The 13,374-nt window shown below is 38.4% G+C and overlaps 1 protein-coding gene across 1 annotated transcript; it reads right to left on the bottom strand.

Moving 5' to 3' along the window:
• Positions 1–292: 292 nt before the first annotated feature.
• Positions 293–7,810, bottom strand: grsf1 (G-rich RNA sequence binding factor 1). The gene is made up of 10 exons (XM_080042567.1): positions 7,451–7,810; positions 6,662–6,812; positions 5,860–6,015; positions 5,153–5,287; positions 3,701–3,839; positions 2,993–3,123; positions 2,207–2,292; positions 1,638–1,773; positions 929–980; positions 293–636 (listed from the first exon to the last, which is right to left on the bottom strand). Exons 1-10 carry the CDS (start codon positions 7,670–7,672, stop codon positions 633–635), a joined length of 1,212 nt encoding a protein of 403 aa, XP_079898693.1. The 5' UTR covers positions 7,673–7,810; the 3' UTR covers positions 293–632.
• Positions 7,811–13,374: the final 5,564 nt, after the last annotated feature.

Raw genomic sequence — 13,374 nt, 5'->3', positions numbered from 1 at the left:
TTAAGCAGGAGATCAAGTGAGTAAGTTCAAAGTTTTGCCCAAGAAATGCCCAAAATCAGGTTTATTGTGAAAGGTTCTGGAATTTGACAATTATATAGCGTTGCTTTTCTAATTTAAGAAACTTCTACACTTGAGACTTTTAAATCGTGTTTACAAACTATCAGCTCACATCGTCACCAGAATATGGATGGATAGATAACCTTATTTCCACATATGGAAATTTCAGCATTGTATATACTGAATATCACACCGACAGACAGACCACAAGGAGAAAATTGATATCCTGTTTGACAATCATTTTTATTTTATTCGAACAATCTCTCATAACTTATCGTTCGAACAATACACATAATTTCACCTCTTCACTTGAGCTGCTGATATACAGGATTTCTCTCTTTGTTGACATCAAGAGACAAACACCATCTTGAGCCACATTTTAACCATCATTTCAAGCACTACTCGGTAGAAGAAGCCTTTATTATAATATGTTGTTGATCTTGTTGGATACAGACATTGAAGACTCAAGCTTTTCCTTTTGACATCAGGAATGTTTATTGTTTGATGTCCCGAGTCAGGCTGGAAAATAAATACAATAGTCCTGTGTACAGATTCACCGCCTTGAGTGTCTGCATTCACCTGTGGGAGAAAAGACAATATGTTTTATTGCATCTGGGAGGGGAGGAGATATAAAAAATTATCAGAAAAAAAAGTTCAAATCGCTAAATTCAAATATTTCCTGTTTTTTTTAAAGTATTTTACAAAAAGAAAATGCAGCACAGATAGTGTTTGTTTTTTTTTCATACAAAGGAATAACTTGAATAAATGCAAAATCCTGTTTGCTTTATAACCTTTGTAAAAATGTAAAAAAAAAATGAAATTTTTTCAGTTTTCCAATTCTCTGGATATGATTTAGTGTTTTTTTTCTCACCTTCCGTCACAGTCTGGTGGAGAGTTCAGGAACAACTCGACGTATCTTTCTCCTAGAAACGGAAAGTTCAAAATATCAAAATAATCTGTCATGGTGACCAATACACAGCAATGACTATTGTTTTATTATTCTTTATACTGTAACATCACATAGTCTGTTACAACACTATTGTCATTTTTATAAGTAGTGCAGTGTCCGTGTCACCACTTGGATTTTTTTAAAGGCATTTATTATACTTTATTGGACAGACGAGAGAGAGAGAGAGATAGATAGTAAACAAGGAAGACATGCAGCTAAGGCACTCAGCTGGACTTGATACCGCACCCACTGAGCTAGTGGTGCTACACATTTCTCTACTAGTAAAAGTTATGATGCAGGGATACTCTGACCATTAATACACTTTGTCAGTTAACATCCTGTGTGGGAGGGAGGGGGGGTAATACCTTAGAACGGTATAACAGAAAATAATACCGGGTTTTGAAACCTAGACTTTTTCAACCTTGTATAGCTTGAAACCGATTATTGGCCCATGCCTAGTCTCTCTGCACCTTGTTCACTTCCCTACTTGTTGAAATGCTGAATGACTGACGCAATATTTCTCTATGCTTTTACAGCGCACCAGTTAATAACCTGGATATACCGCAGTATACCTTGAAACCGGTTATGGGCCCATTACATGCCTAGATAGGAGTGTTCTCCTGTCTCTCACCTATGTACTGTCTGTCTTTGTCCATGGCTGCCGTAGCGTCGGTGTGGCTTCTGAAGTGAACGTCTGCCTCTCCGCTCGGCCGTCCGTCCGGTCCACATTCTATCAGGATCTTAGACACGGCCAGAGGACAGAAGAACTGCAGCAGTACACACGGTATTAAAGCCAAACGACTCGATATGCAGCGATACAACCAATCAGCTTTTAAAGATGGAGTCAGTGATTCTGGAGACAATTGTTGTCAAAATCAGTGAATATCTCTCCTCACGATCACAATCTGCTACCTGTTTATACTATGTGTATGCTGAAAAGAAAATCTGGTGTTTATACACAGCCAAGGCTCTGTAAACTGGCTAAGGTGGGCCCTCCTCTGTTTACATACCCTCAGTTCACAGAGCCTAGGCTGTGAATTAACACCATATTTTAATTTCCGCGCAAACACAGAGTTCGGACAAGTAACGGATCTTGACGGGATATTCACTGATTTTTTACAAGAAAAGTATTTTGACAACAAGCCTTCTCCAGAATCACTGTCTCCACCTTTAACATCTCAACGTGTTTCTGTTTTTCACCTTAACGATGTCTTCCCCTGACACCTGGAAGGGGAGTCCTCTCATGTGGATGTAATGTCCGGGCAGCGCCGAGCTCTGAGACGCACCTGATGGACAACATATCACACACAATCAATTTTTAATCATTTTTTAAAACTTTGATTTATATGTGAAAAATTTACAAAGAAATATATATTTTTTTTTTTAAATCAAACTTCACCATGTTTTTTTGTCCCTAAACATCAAAGAACTGTTGTGTTTTGTTGTTGCTAGAAGACATTCAATCACTTCAGTTTACTATATCAAACTTTTCTAATAATAGCTCCAAGAACCAACACTCCTGGATTGCAACACTCGGTGGAGCCGGTCTATTTATAATGTTTAATGTTCCTCTGACTGACTGCACTGTGTTTGGTGAAGGTTTAAGTTACAAGATGACTTTAAAATGGGATCCCTCATCACATCAGTATGGACGATTATGAAAGCAGGATTAAGGACTATTTAACCACAAATTGCAAATATTTTTAAATGTAAAATTATGTTTTTAAATGTGAAACTTCAATGATTTTATGCTGCCATCTTGGCCACGAGGAGGACTCCCTTGAAAAAATAGATTTAGAATTTCTTAGGGAATATTCCTGGTAAAATAAAGATTAATGAAAAAAATGAAACGTTTTTAAGAGCTCAAGACCGTAAAAACTACAGCAGTGGAGCTACAAATTATAATTTAAAAGTCAGATTTTTAACCTGATTAATAAACTACATTTTATTTTGGCGGGGAACCTAAATACAATCCAATCCCCTCACCAGTTCTGTGGTTGTTCTGTGTTGCGGAGCCGCCTCTGTGTGATGACTGAGGGCCGGTCTGAGAGGCCGGAGCCTTCCTCCTCCAGCTGGAATAGATCTCATCACTTCTGCTGGGAAACACCTCGATGTATCTGTGGATTAGCAGTGGTGGGAATCATTTAGTTTGGTTCATACACACAGCTATCCATCAGGAATATAAAAACATAGAAATAAATACATAAATAACAAAGGCATTTGATTTTAAAGAAAAAATAGAAGAGATTAAAAAAACAGTGAATGAAAAGTTGTAGGCTGAAGATTGTTAAATTTAAAAGTTAAAAAGTGTATTATTTTAGACACTACTGACACTAACACAAATCCAAAGTAAATCATAAATATTTCTTACAAAAACAAACAAAAAACTGTTCTAAATGTAAATTCCAAACACAAAAATGATCAAACCGTTTATATTTTTTGAACACCATATTTTTTAAATTTTAAATTTTAAAAGTGAACTACACATTCTCAAATCCATGTCAGAACAGTTCCACAAGAATACAAAATTCAAGAGGTAAAATGAGTGAATGATTTGGGCCATTTGTGTTCTTAAAGTGAATACAGGTGTTGCTGTGTGTGTGTGTGTGTGTGTGTGTGTGTGTGTGTGTGTGTGTGTGTGTGTGTGTGTGTGTGTGTGTGTGTGTGTGTGTGTGTGTGTGTGCGGTGTCCTACCTGTTCCCTATAACCTCTCTGTCTCTCTGCAGAGCCTCGTCAGCAGCTTGTTGGGATGAAAATTGGACAAAAGCATCTCCAGAGTTCCTCCCTTTGTGGTCGGTAACGATGGTGATTCCATTCTCTACGATATCCAAACCTGAACGACACACATTTGCAGTTAAAGTGACATGTGTAAATCTTTCCCAGGCAAAATCGGACCCGTGCAAAAGCATGAATGATAGCTATTAAAAAAAATAGTTTTCGCTAATGGTCTTTTTTGTTGTTATAGGTCATTTATGATCATAAGAGGAACAATTACGGCCTCTGCACACATCCTACCTCTACTGCGCGTCTACCTCGCGTCTGCATCTGACTTTTTGTCACTGACCGTGTAATCAACCTAGAGCGGGCACACATCCAACCTCAGACACACTGCTGATGCACGTCGGAGGCACGTCTGCAGTGACGCTCCCCTTTACCTCAGGAGGCTCGCCTATTTTTTTCTGAGAGCCGCGCGTCTCTCTCGGGTCTCTCTGCTTTAACTGATAGAGAAATACTCTGCTGAGAGTCATATTGACTTCATACCGGCAGCTTTTGCTGTAGTTTCACCATTTCCTGGTGTGTCCCTTTCAAAATAAAACTTCCAACAAGCGAAATTGTGGCAAAAAAAAAAGGCAATGGGGCGCACGGATTACTGTCCAGACTCAATATTAGACTCAGTATAAATCATATGCATCATAAATGACACGAAAGAACTTAATTTTTAATGGGAATTATCTATGAAATCTCTATGTAAAAAGATAGGGCTTTTAGAAGCAGCGCTGCAGCAGCAGCAGTTGCTGAGACGTTCCATGTGTGTCCGAGAGACGCAGCAGTAAGGTAAGGCGACGCGCTCCAGAGGTAGACGCAGGATGTGTGCAGAGGCCGTTAGACTGTTTCATTGACATTTAAAAGTTCCTTGTAAGGTAAGAAACCAAAAATACCTTTTTGTGTTCATCGTTCTCTCTCTCTCTCTCTCTCTCCCTCCCTCAAGTATTGCATTGATTTGTAAAAATCGCTCTAGTTTCTCGTTTTATGAAAATCAGTAACTATTTTCATACTCTGGCATGATTTGCTTCATTTATTTCAATTTACTTCACAGCGAGAAGGTGACCTCTACTCCAGTCATGAAATTCTAGCTGAAAATCTATCCGTTGAATTATAGAATATTTGATTATCTTGTAAAATGTATTGATAGGCCAGCAACCTAACAAACCTTTACGCGATAGTAATACCATGTACCGGGTAATGATTTAGGGAGGTTTTAAAAAGGATGAAAAAACTGGGGCGCTCTGGTGGCGTAGTGGACCTTTACTGCAGGTCATCCCCCCTCTCTCCCTTTGTCCCTTTGTCTCCCCAGTTCAACTCTGTACAATCTAGTAAAGCTTGAAAATGCCAAAAAAATAGTCTTAAAAAAAAGGGATGAAAAACCTGAGAAAAAGTGTCTGACGTCAGCCTCAGAGCAGGAGAAGGGCAGCCCTCTGAGCCGCACCACACCGTCATCAGCCGGGGCGTGGACGGCTTTCTTTAGGATCTCTTCAGCTTCACTGTTGGTCACTTCATACACTGCAGAAACACAGAGAGAGAGAGAGAGAGAGAGAGAGAGAGAGAGAGAGACAGAGAGAGAGAGAGAGAGAGAGAGAGAGAGACAGAGACAGAGACAGAGACAGAGAGAGAGAGAGATCATTGGTCTTTATCAATGGATAAAGTTGTCCCTTATTTACTTTATTGTTAAAAGTAATTATTATTGGGGGCGCTCGTGGTGTAGTGGTTTGTATTTTTTAACCTTTCCACAAGCAAAGCTCGGAATACAATGGCGAGCATTAGTTTATTTTGTGTAACTGAATCGTCTGAGTCACCTCATTGTTTTTTTTTTATCTTTGTAATTACATGCATTTTATTTCTATAATTTGAGGTTGCCTTTTGAATATCTGGAACAGATGAAAACTAGCCCCCTATAGGCTAACTCTGGTTCACTTACTTGATTGGATTGCATTGTCCGTGAAAATAAAAAAACAATAAAGAAGAACGCCTAAATCTAGCCAAAAGAAAATAGAAAGCAAGCTATAAGGAATACAACAAAGAAATAAATTACACGTTTAACTCTCAAAAAGAGCAAATTTATTAAAAAAACAAACCTTCTACGTATCGCGGTCCGAGGTACTGCCGGTGTTTCTCCAGAGCTTTGCTGACGTCCTCCTCGTGTTCCATCTCCAGAAAGGCCCGGCCCGTCTTCCGCCCCGACCGGTCCACTGTCAGGTGGATCCCCTTCACGCCCTCACGGATCCTACAGTCTGAAAACACACAGGACAAAATACCTCCCATATTATTCATTTATTTATTTACATCTATTAAAACTGTTTTCTTGACATGAAGTCACACACTGACAAAAAAGGAGCTGATATTCACAATCAATATTGTTATACAATAAAAAGAGGAAAATAATTTGTATTCTTTTTACAGAGAAATGTCAAAATAACACATTTGAGAGAGCTGTACACGCAATACTGTGATACCTTGAAATGGTAGTATTTTAGCGTTTATCTTTGAGATGTCCATGGTTAACCGGTTAACTGTTAACCGCTTAGAAGATCTATAACCGGGGCGCTCCGGTGGCATAGTGGCCGTAGTCAGCCTTCGTTGCAGTGGTTGCTGGTTTAAATCTGACTCGTGGAACTTTACTGCAGGTCATCCCCCTCTCTCTCTCTCTGTCTCCCCATCTCAACTCTGTACTATCCAATAAAGCTTGAAAATACCAAAAAAGAATCTTTAAAAAAAAGAAGATCTATAAACGGTGAATACTATCAGTTAAACAGTAAAAAATAAATAATAATAACATAATGATCTTAACTTCTTTCAGATGCCTCTTTCCCCACGTCACAACGGCAATATCTGATAGGGTTATTAACCGGTTAAAGAAAAAATGCTAAACACACACACCTGAGAAGAACTGCAGCAGGTCCTGAGGCGAGCAGGTCCAGAGCAGACCCTTCACCTGCACTATGTGAAGCTCTCTCTTCTCCGGCTCTGTCTCTGTCTCTGTGGGATAGGCCGGCAGGGGAGGGTATTCATCCTCACAGGGCGCTCCCGGCTGCAAGGGGGACGGGGGACACAATGTGAAATGTTGATTTATTAGTAATAGTTAATCCAAGACAATAAGCAACACATGTTAACAGGTGAAGTCACGTGTTAATACACAGCCTATGCCCTGTTAACTGACCCCTTGGTATATAGTCTTTGTTTACAAACCAGTTTACAGAGCCTAGGCTGGGTATTAGTGCTGAATTTATTATTAGCGTACAAAACGTACAGACAGGTAGAGGATCCTGCGGAGATTAAATGAGTGGCCCACTGACTGAACGTAATATGAAATAATAGTCTAACGTCACTTTTTATAAAACAGGACGTTTTGTCCGTTACTGGGCGAGGTACAAATATGTTGGGGAGCATACAATTAGAGTAACCAACAGCCACTGATCTGTAGGCCTACTAACCCTGTAACCCTGTCTATGTAATGTAAATAGCCTATAAACAAAACAAAACAGGTTGTATGTGAACAGGCAACCTATACAAATACATGAGCAGAATGCAATGCCTTTTCAAGAAGTTATAACTATTGATTCAAGACCTTTCAACACAAATGAAGGCCTACTATTTAGACAAACTAACGCATTATACCTTTAAAACATTCTGTAGCCTACTAGCCCTGGCTGTGTATGCCACACTAACCTTGGTGCAGTAGCCGCTGTATTGAGCTGTTTTCACCGCAGACTGACAGAGCTTCTGCAGACCCGCAGCCCCGGTGCTAGAGGCCCAGGCTTTCTGCTGGATGAAGCCGCATCGGGAGCTCAACGCGCCGCATCTTGTTTTGATCCGAGCCGGTAACGTTACCTGTCTAACTGCGACACATCGCTGCAGTAGAAACAACACCGATTTACTGTGACCGGACATTTTAACAGAGTCGCATTAACTGCCGGCGTGTTTTAAAAGTGAAATATAAGTAGGTTTTGTAGCAGTTAAGGGTCAGTGTGTGTCCTTTCTATAAGGCGCTATGAGGTTAGCATGAGGTAAGGAAGCTGAAGTGTCTGATTCACGTGGGTCGGACATTCAAGGGCAGCGCTCGAGACTTCAAACTGCGTGGTCAAGCTTCCGGCAACACGCACTCAACTTCCGGTTAACTACCGGTTTGATAAAACTACAAATAATTATTTTATATATATTTTTTTGTAGCCTATGAAAAATCTGAACACATTTTTAAAAAATCACTTTAGCACCCTTATTGAAAAAATATAATAAGTTATCAACAATTAAATACATTTTATATATATTTGAATTGGTTTGATTTTGATTCCGTCATTAACAACTTATGTTAACAACTCACAACATATCCTTAAAAAAACACATGAAACAACGTTAAAGAAAAACACTCAACGCAAAGAATTTCGATGCATCAATTAACAGAAATAATCATTTAGGCTATATTATTTTATATCAAATCAGTAGGCCTATCATGTTGTCATCTGTTGTGCTGCTGACTGGGCTTTAACTTAAATAACTGTGTAAACTGCAATAAGGTCAGTTGAAATACACACATAACATGTCATTAACATTCTTATCGACATATTAGGAGCATTTTAAACATCCTCGATTATTACAATCACTTCACCTTTTATTATTAGGTTTTAACAGGAAAAGGATGTTGCCACTAATTCCTGATAACTTGATGACTGATTTCTCGAGAAGGGTCTAGATGCAGCCGCTTCCGCCTACCAGTGCAGCTCGGCCAAACATGCCAAACACGCCCATATCTGCCAAAAACGCCCATATCGGCCAAAAACGCCTACAGCTCGTGCGCATGCGTAACGCTACAGAACTAATTCAAGCCCGCAGCTCAGTCCCATTGTTGCTTACTTAGCGATGTTGTCGCTATACTTACCGACTTTTCAGACACCTCTGGCGACGTTTTCTTCAAAAAAGCGACCAGAGACAAATCTAGCTACTTTTTCTGGTGTTATTGGTGACTTTTTCGCTCAAGTATCGCTCTTTACTCTAATCAACGATCAGCGGGTGCCTCCCCTGCCTCTCCTCCTTCCTAGAGCACTGACAGGCGGCAGAGTCCTCGCGCAGCAGTCCCTCGCAGCTGCGGACAGAGCAGGAGATACACACCTCTCTGCTCTAGTGTTCCTTTAGCATCCCTATTAGCAGTTGTAGTACCCCTCTTTTATGAGTAGTGCTTATTGAAACTGTGAGCATGTATGATTACTGCTAGACTTAACATTATCACGTCGGTTTTCTATGCAATTGTTTGATTAAATTTTATTTCAGACATATCAAAAAAAGACAAATTAAAAGCATGAAAATACAATAAAAAATATGTTCAAATGATTTCACAAATAAAAATAAACAAAAAAACCCAAACAATAAACAAATAACATATTGAATTGATATGCCTGAAAAGGAGTAGGAAGAAGTATAAACTTATTTGATCCAACCCCTTTTCCACAGCTCAATAACTTTATAATAATTTTTTATATTATTATTATTATTTTTATATTTATACAATCCATATATCCATATATACTCGACACCATTGCAAATGAGGGCCACCCCTCAATTGGTCTCCTGAGGATAAACAAAAATCAAACGAAAAATGAAATGAAATATCCACTATACATCCATACAAAAATACATCCATCCACCATATGCATCAACACAATTCATACGTCCATATCTCCATATTTGTACAACTCACATATCCATATCCACACATACATACTTTCCGTCTTAAATCTCTCCCTTATCCCTGTTCAAAATCATTGCTTTGAATTTTTTTTTGAACTGAATCATGTTTGGACAGTGCTTTAGCTCCGTGCTCATACCATTCCACAGTTTCACACCACCAATTGAGATGCAATGACATTTTAAAGTCATGCGTGCAGCCAGTGTCTTAAAGTTTAACTGTTCCCTCAAATTGTAACACCCCTCTCTGTCAAAAAAAAGTTTTTGAATGTTACCTGGTAGCAGTTTGTTTCTAGCTTTGAACATGATTTGTGTAACTTGATATTCAACCAGGTCCTTGAACTTTATGATGCGGGAATGTAAAAAGAGGAGGTTGGTGTGATCATAATATCCAGCTTTATTGATTATTCTTATGGCTCGTTTTTGAAGTGTGACTAGTGGTTGCAGTGAGCTTTTGTAAGTGGTCCCCCAGACCTCCACACAGTAATTTAAATAAGGTAAGATCATTGGGCAGTAAAGAATATGCAATGATTTGTGATCCAATATATGCTTTGCTTTACCCAGGACTGAGATGCTTCGTGAAAGTTTAGATTTAACATTGTTATGTGACTGTATAAAAAGTAAATAGCCTTCAGTCGCTAATAATATTATAAGAGACTGAAGTATTATTAAATTATAATAATGTTATATATATAGGCTATATATTTATATAAGTATTATTAATATTACATCTCACATGCTTTTCCATACTGATTGTATGTGCATAATGCAATTTTTTTGTAAAGTGTCTAAGTATCTTAAAAAAAAATATTATTTTGATGAACTGTTCTGCTTTTGTTGTTGTGTAGTCAGACACTTTCCCAGGTTCTTAAATGATGGACTTCAATGACAAAAATATTCAAATAGTTTATTTACAGCCAAAACAATTATGAATATATTTTCTCAACAATGATATGAAAATGAGTTTTGTTTTAAAAATATGTTGAAACATTGCACTTTGTGGGAAATCATCAAATGCACATGGCAATATGTCCTCATCAGAGTATCTGTTTGCGTTCAGTCATTCATCTGAAAATCTTGAGTGGACATTTTCAAACAGCTCCAGCTCTTCCCTACATGCAATCATCTTTTTGGGTGGCCAAGGTTGTTGGCCGTATGTTCAGGGGGCTGCCTTTTATTTAATATTTCTTAGTTTAAAATAACACGTTTTTTTCTGTCCCAGAGAGCCTGAGAATCCTATCAAATCAAAGATGTCACTGACCAAGTTAAGGCTCACACTTCCGCTCTTTTTCCACCCCAAAGGTTTACGGTTAATTGACACTGAAGCTTAACTTGTATGTTCATGTAAACAGACTAGTATTAATTTGTTTGTACCTTGACATGTTTCGACTACTTCCTGCAGTCTTTAACATCAGCTGACACAACGAGCGTCACAGCAACAGCTGACGCTTCTGAAGAAGACAGCAGGAAGTAGTCGAAACATGTCAAGGTACAAACAAATGAATACTAGTCTGTTTACATGAACATACAAGTTAATTTACCAAGTTAGACTAAATGAACCTTTTTGACACTAAAGCTTCTTTTAATTGGTCCATTTCCACAGCAGGCAAAGTGTAGCAAAAACAGACAAGAAGTTTTTGACACTGAATATGGCAGACCCATTGGTCAGTGACATCTTTGATTTGATATGAATTGCAGGCTCTCTGGGACAAAAAAAACCTTCGTTATCAGAAAATACACAATATATTAAATAAAGGCAGCCCCCAAACCTGCGGACAACCACCTTGGCAACCCAGCAAGTACTGTTTAATTGTGATTACTGCACGTATGGAAGAGCTGGAGCTTTTTGAAAAAGCCCACTAAATATGTTCAGATGTATAGCTCTGAGACTCGCTATGTGGAACAGAAGCAGAGTCTCTCATGAGGCTCATTGCAATCAAACAAATATAACTGCCCTTAATCCATTTCTTCTGACTGAAAGGTATTTTTCAAGAGGGTCATGGCCGACACACAGCAGTGCAGTAAAGCATACACATTAACACAAGGTACACAGAAACATAAAACTAAAACTAAAAAGAATGATGTGCGAAAACACAGCATGTAGGCTGTGTATCAACATCAGATTTTTGTTCAGCGCTCAGACAGTACGGACAGGTAGCATATTGTGAGGAGATATTCATTGATTTTGACAAAATGTTGTACAAAGTTCATGTGCACCTATTCATTGATTTTGACAAAATGTTGTACAAAGTTCATGTGCACCTAAAAATAGAGAAAAACAGTCACTTAATTACACTGATGTATTTGAGGGGACTGAGTCGCTAGTTTAGCCTTTAAGTCTACACAAATACAATGACATCTTGTTTATGTATTATAAAGTATGTAACTACCAACAAAGCACCATTGAAGGACGTGCAGGTGTGACAACTTAATTAACAACTTAAATGATTTGGCTATGGAGACCCAGACCATTTTGTTGATGCAAGGCTCCAAAATGTCATCAGGTGTCCGTAGCTTGCAAATCTATTCACAAAAGACACATCACATAAAAATCATGTTAGTCATTAATTAACATAGTCAAATAAATTATACATTGCCACCAAAATAATGTTAACAGTAACACCTAACCTGTTACCTCATATGCTGACCAGATGCCAGTCTAATTTAATATACAAACAAACACATGTTAATCATTTTTATCATATACTAATTATCATTCAGATAAGACTTATAAAGAAGCTATTTGGTCTGTAACGTTAAGCTATTTTCTAACCAACAAAATCCTTTGAATAACACAAACATAACATTAGGTAACGAAGTAGGCGAATAAAACATTTGTATTGACTTGCCTTGATATAGAAGAGCAGGGGGGTGTCTGTTTCAGTCCCAGCTGACTGTTGTAATCCATACTCTCGCTGGAGACGTAACTCCTGTACTATGAGCACTTAGTATTCATGTTTAATGTAGCGGATGCTGATTCTCTTGTTTTTAACTGTGCTGTAATGTCCTGTTTTAAACATTTTGCTGGTGAAATGGTCTCAACATTGACGGCAGCAAGAGCAGCTAGCTGGCTAGCGCGATATTAACCAACAGAACGGAACAGGAAGAACGTCACACAGTTTAGTGCAGAGCAACCATAGCAACAAGCTGTAGGCGTTTTTGGCCGATATGGGCGTGTTTGGCAGATATGGGCGTTTTTGGCATGTTTGGCCGAGCTGCACTGGTAGGCGGCAGCGGCTGCATCTAGACCATATAGGATTTCTCCCTCAAGTATTTCCTCTCTCTCCCACTGCTCTGGTTAATGTTGACTGTACGCTGCCACCTAGCGGCCAGGATGACTTAAAAATACTAATCGTTATGTTCTATACAGCATGTAACATTTCTGTCATTTCTTCAGCTCATATAGTGACACAGAAGTGATTGTCTGCTTCAGGTATTTTTCAACTCAAAGATTTTGAGTAGTTAAAAGCTTATTTAGATCCTGCTGCTAGATAACAGCTTGGGGTAACTCACACTAAATATTCAGCATAAACTTGGCTATATTTCTCACTTAGTTATTCATGTTTTCTCTTTCATTTGTTCCCCATCCATCGGTGTTAGATAATGAGTAAGTTGCATACTGTATATAAACAAACAATATAACAATACTTCTTAAACTTATAAAATGATGGAGTGTATGAACATGTATTTTTATTTGTTAGGGACTATATGTTGATCCAGAAACCTCCTGCCGTTAATACACAGCCTAGGTTCTGTAAACTGGTGTGTAAATAAAGGGAATTTAAACAAACTTTGTTTATATTCACTGCAGAGCCTGATAAAAACCACTTTCCCAACTTTTAAAGACAGTTAACCAATTTTTTTTTCTTCAATTTTTTCTTGAAAATTATAGAAATTCTCCCATAATTAAAAAT

The sequence above is a fragment of the Ammodytes marinus genome (assembly GCF_949987685.1).
Source record: "Ammodytes marinus genome assembly, chromosome: 2".
NCBI lineage: Eukaryota > Metazoa > Chordata > Actinopteri > Uranoscopiformes > Ammodytidae > Ammodytes > Ammodytes marinus.
The sequence above is the reverse complement of the archived record's forward strand: the minus strand, read 5'-3'. Positions and strand labels throughout refer to the sequence as shown.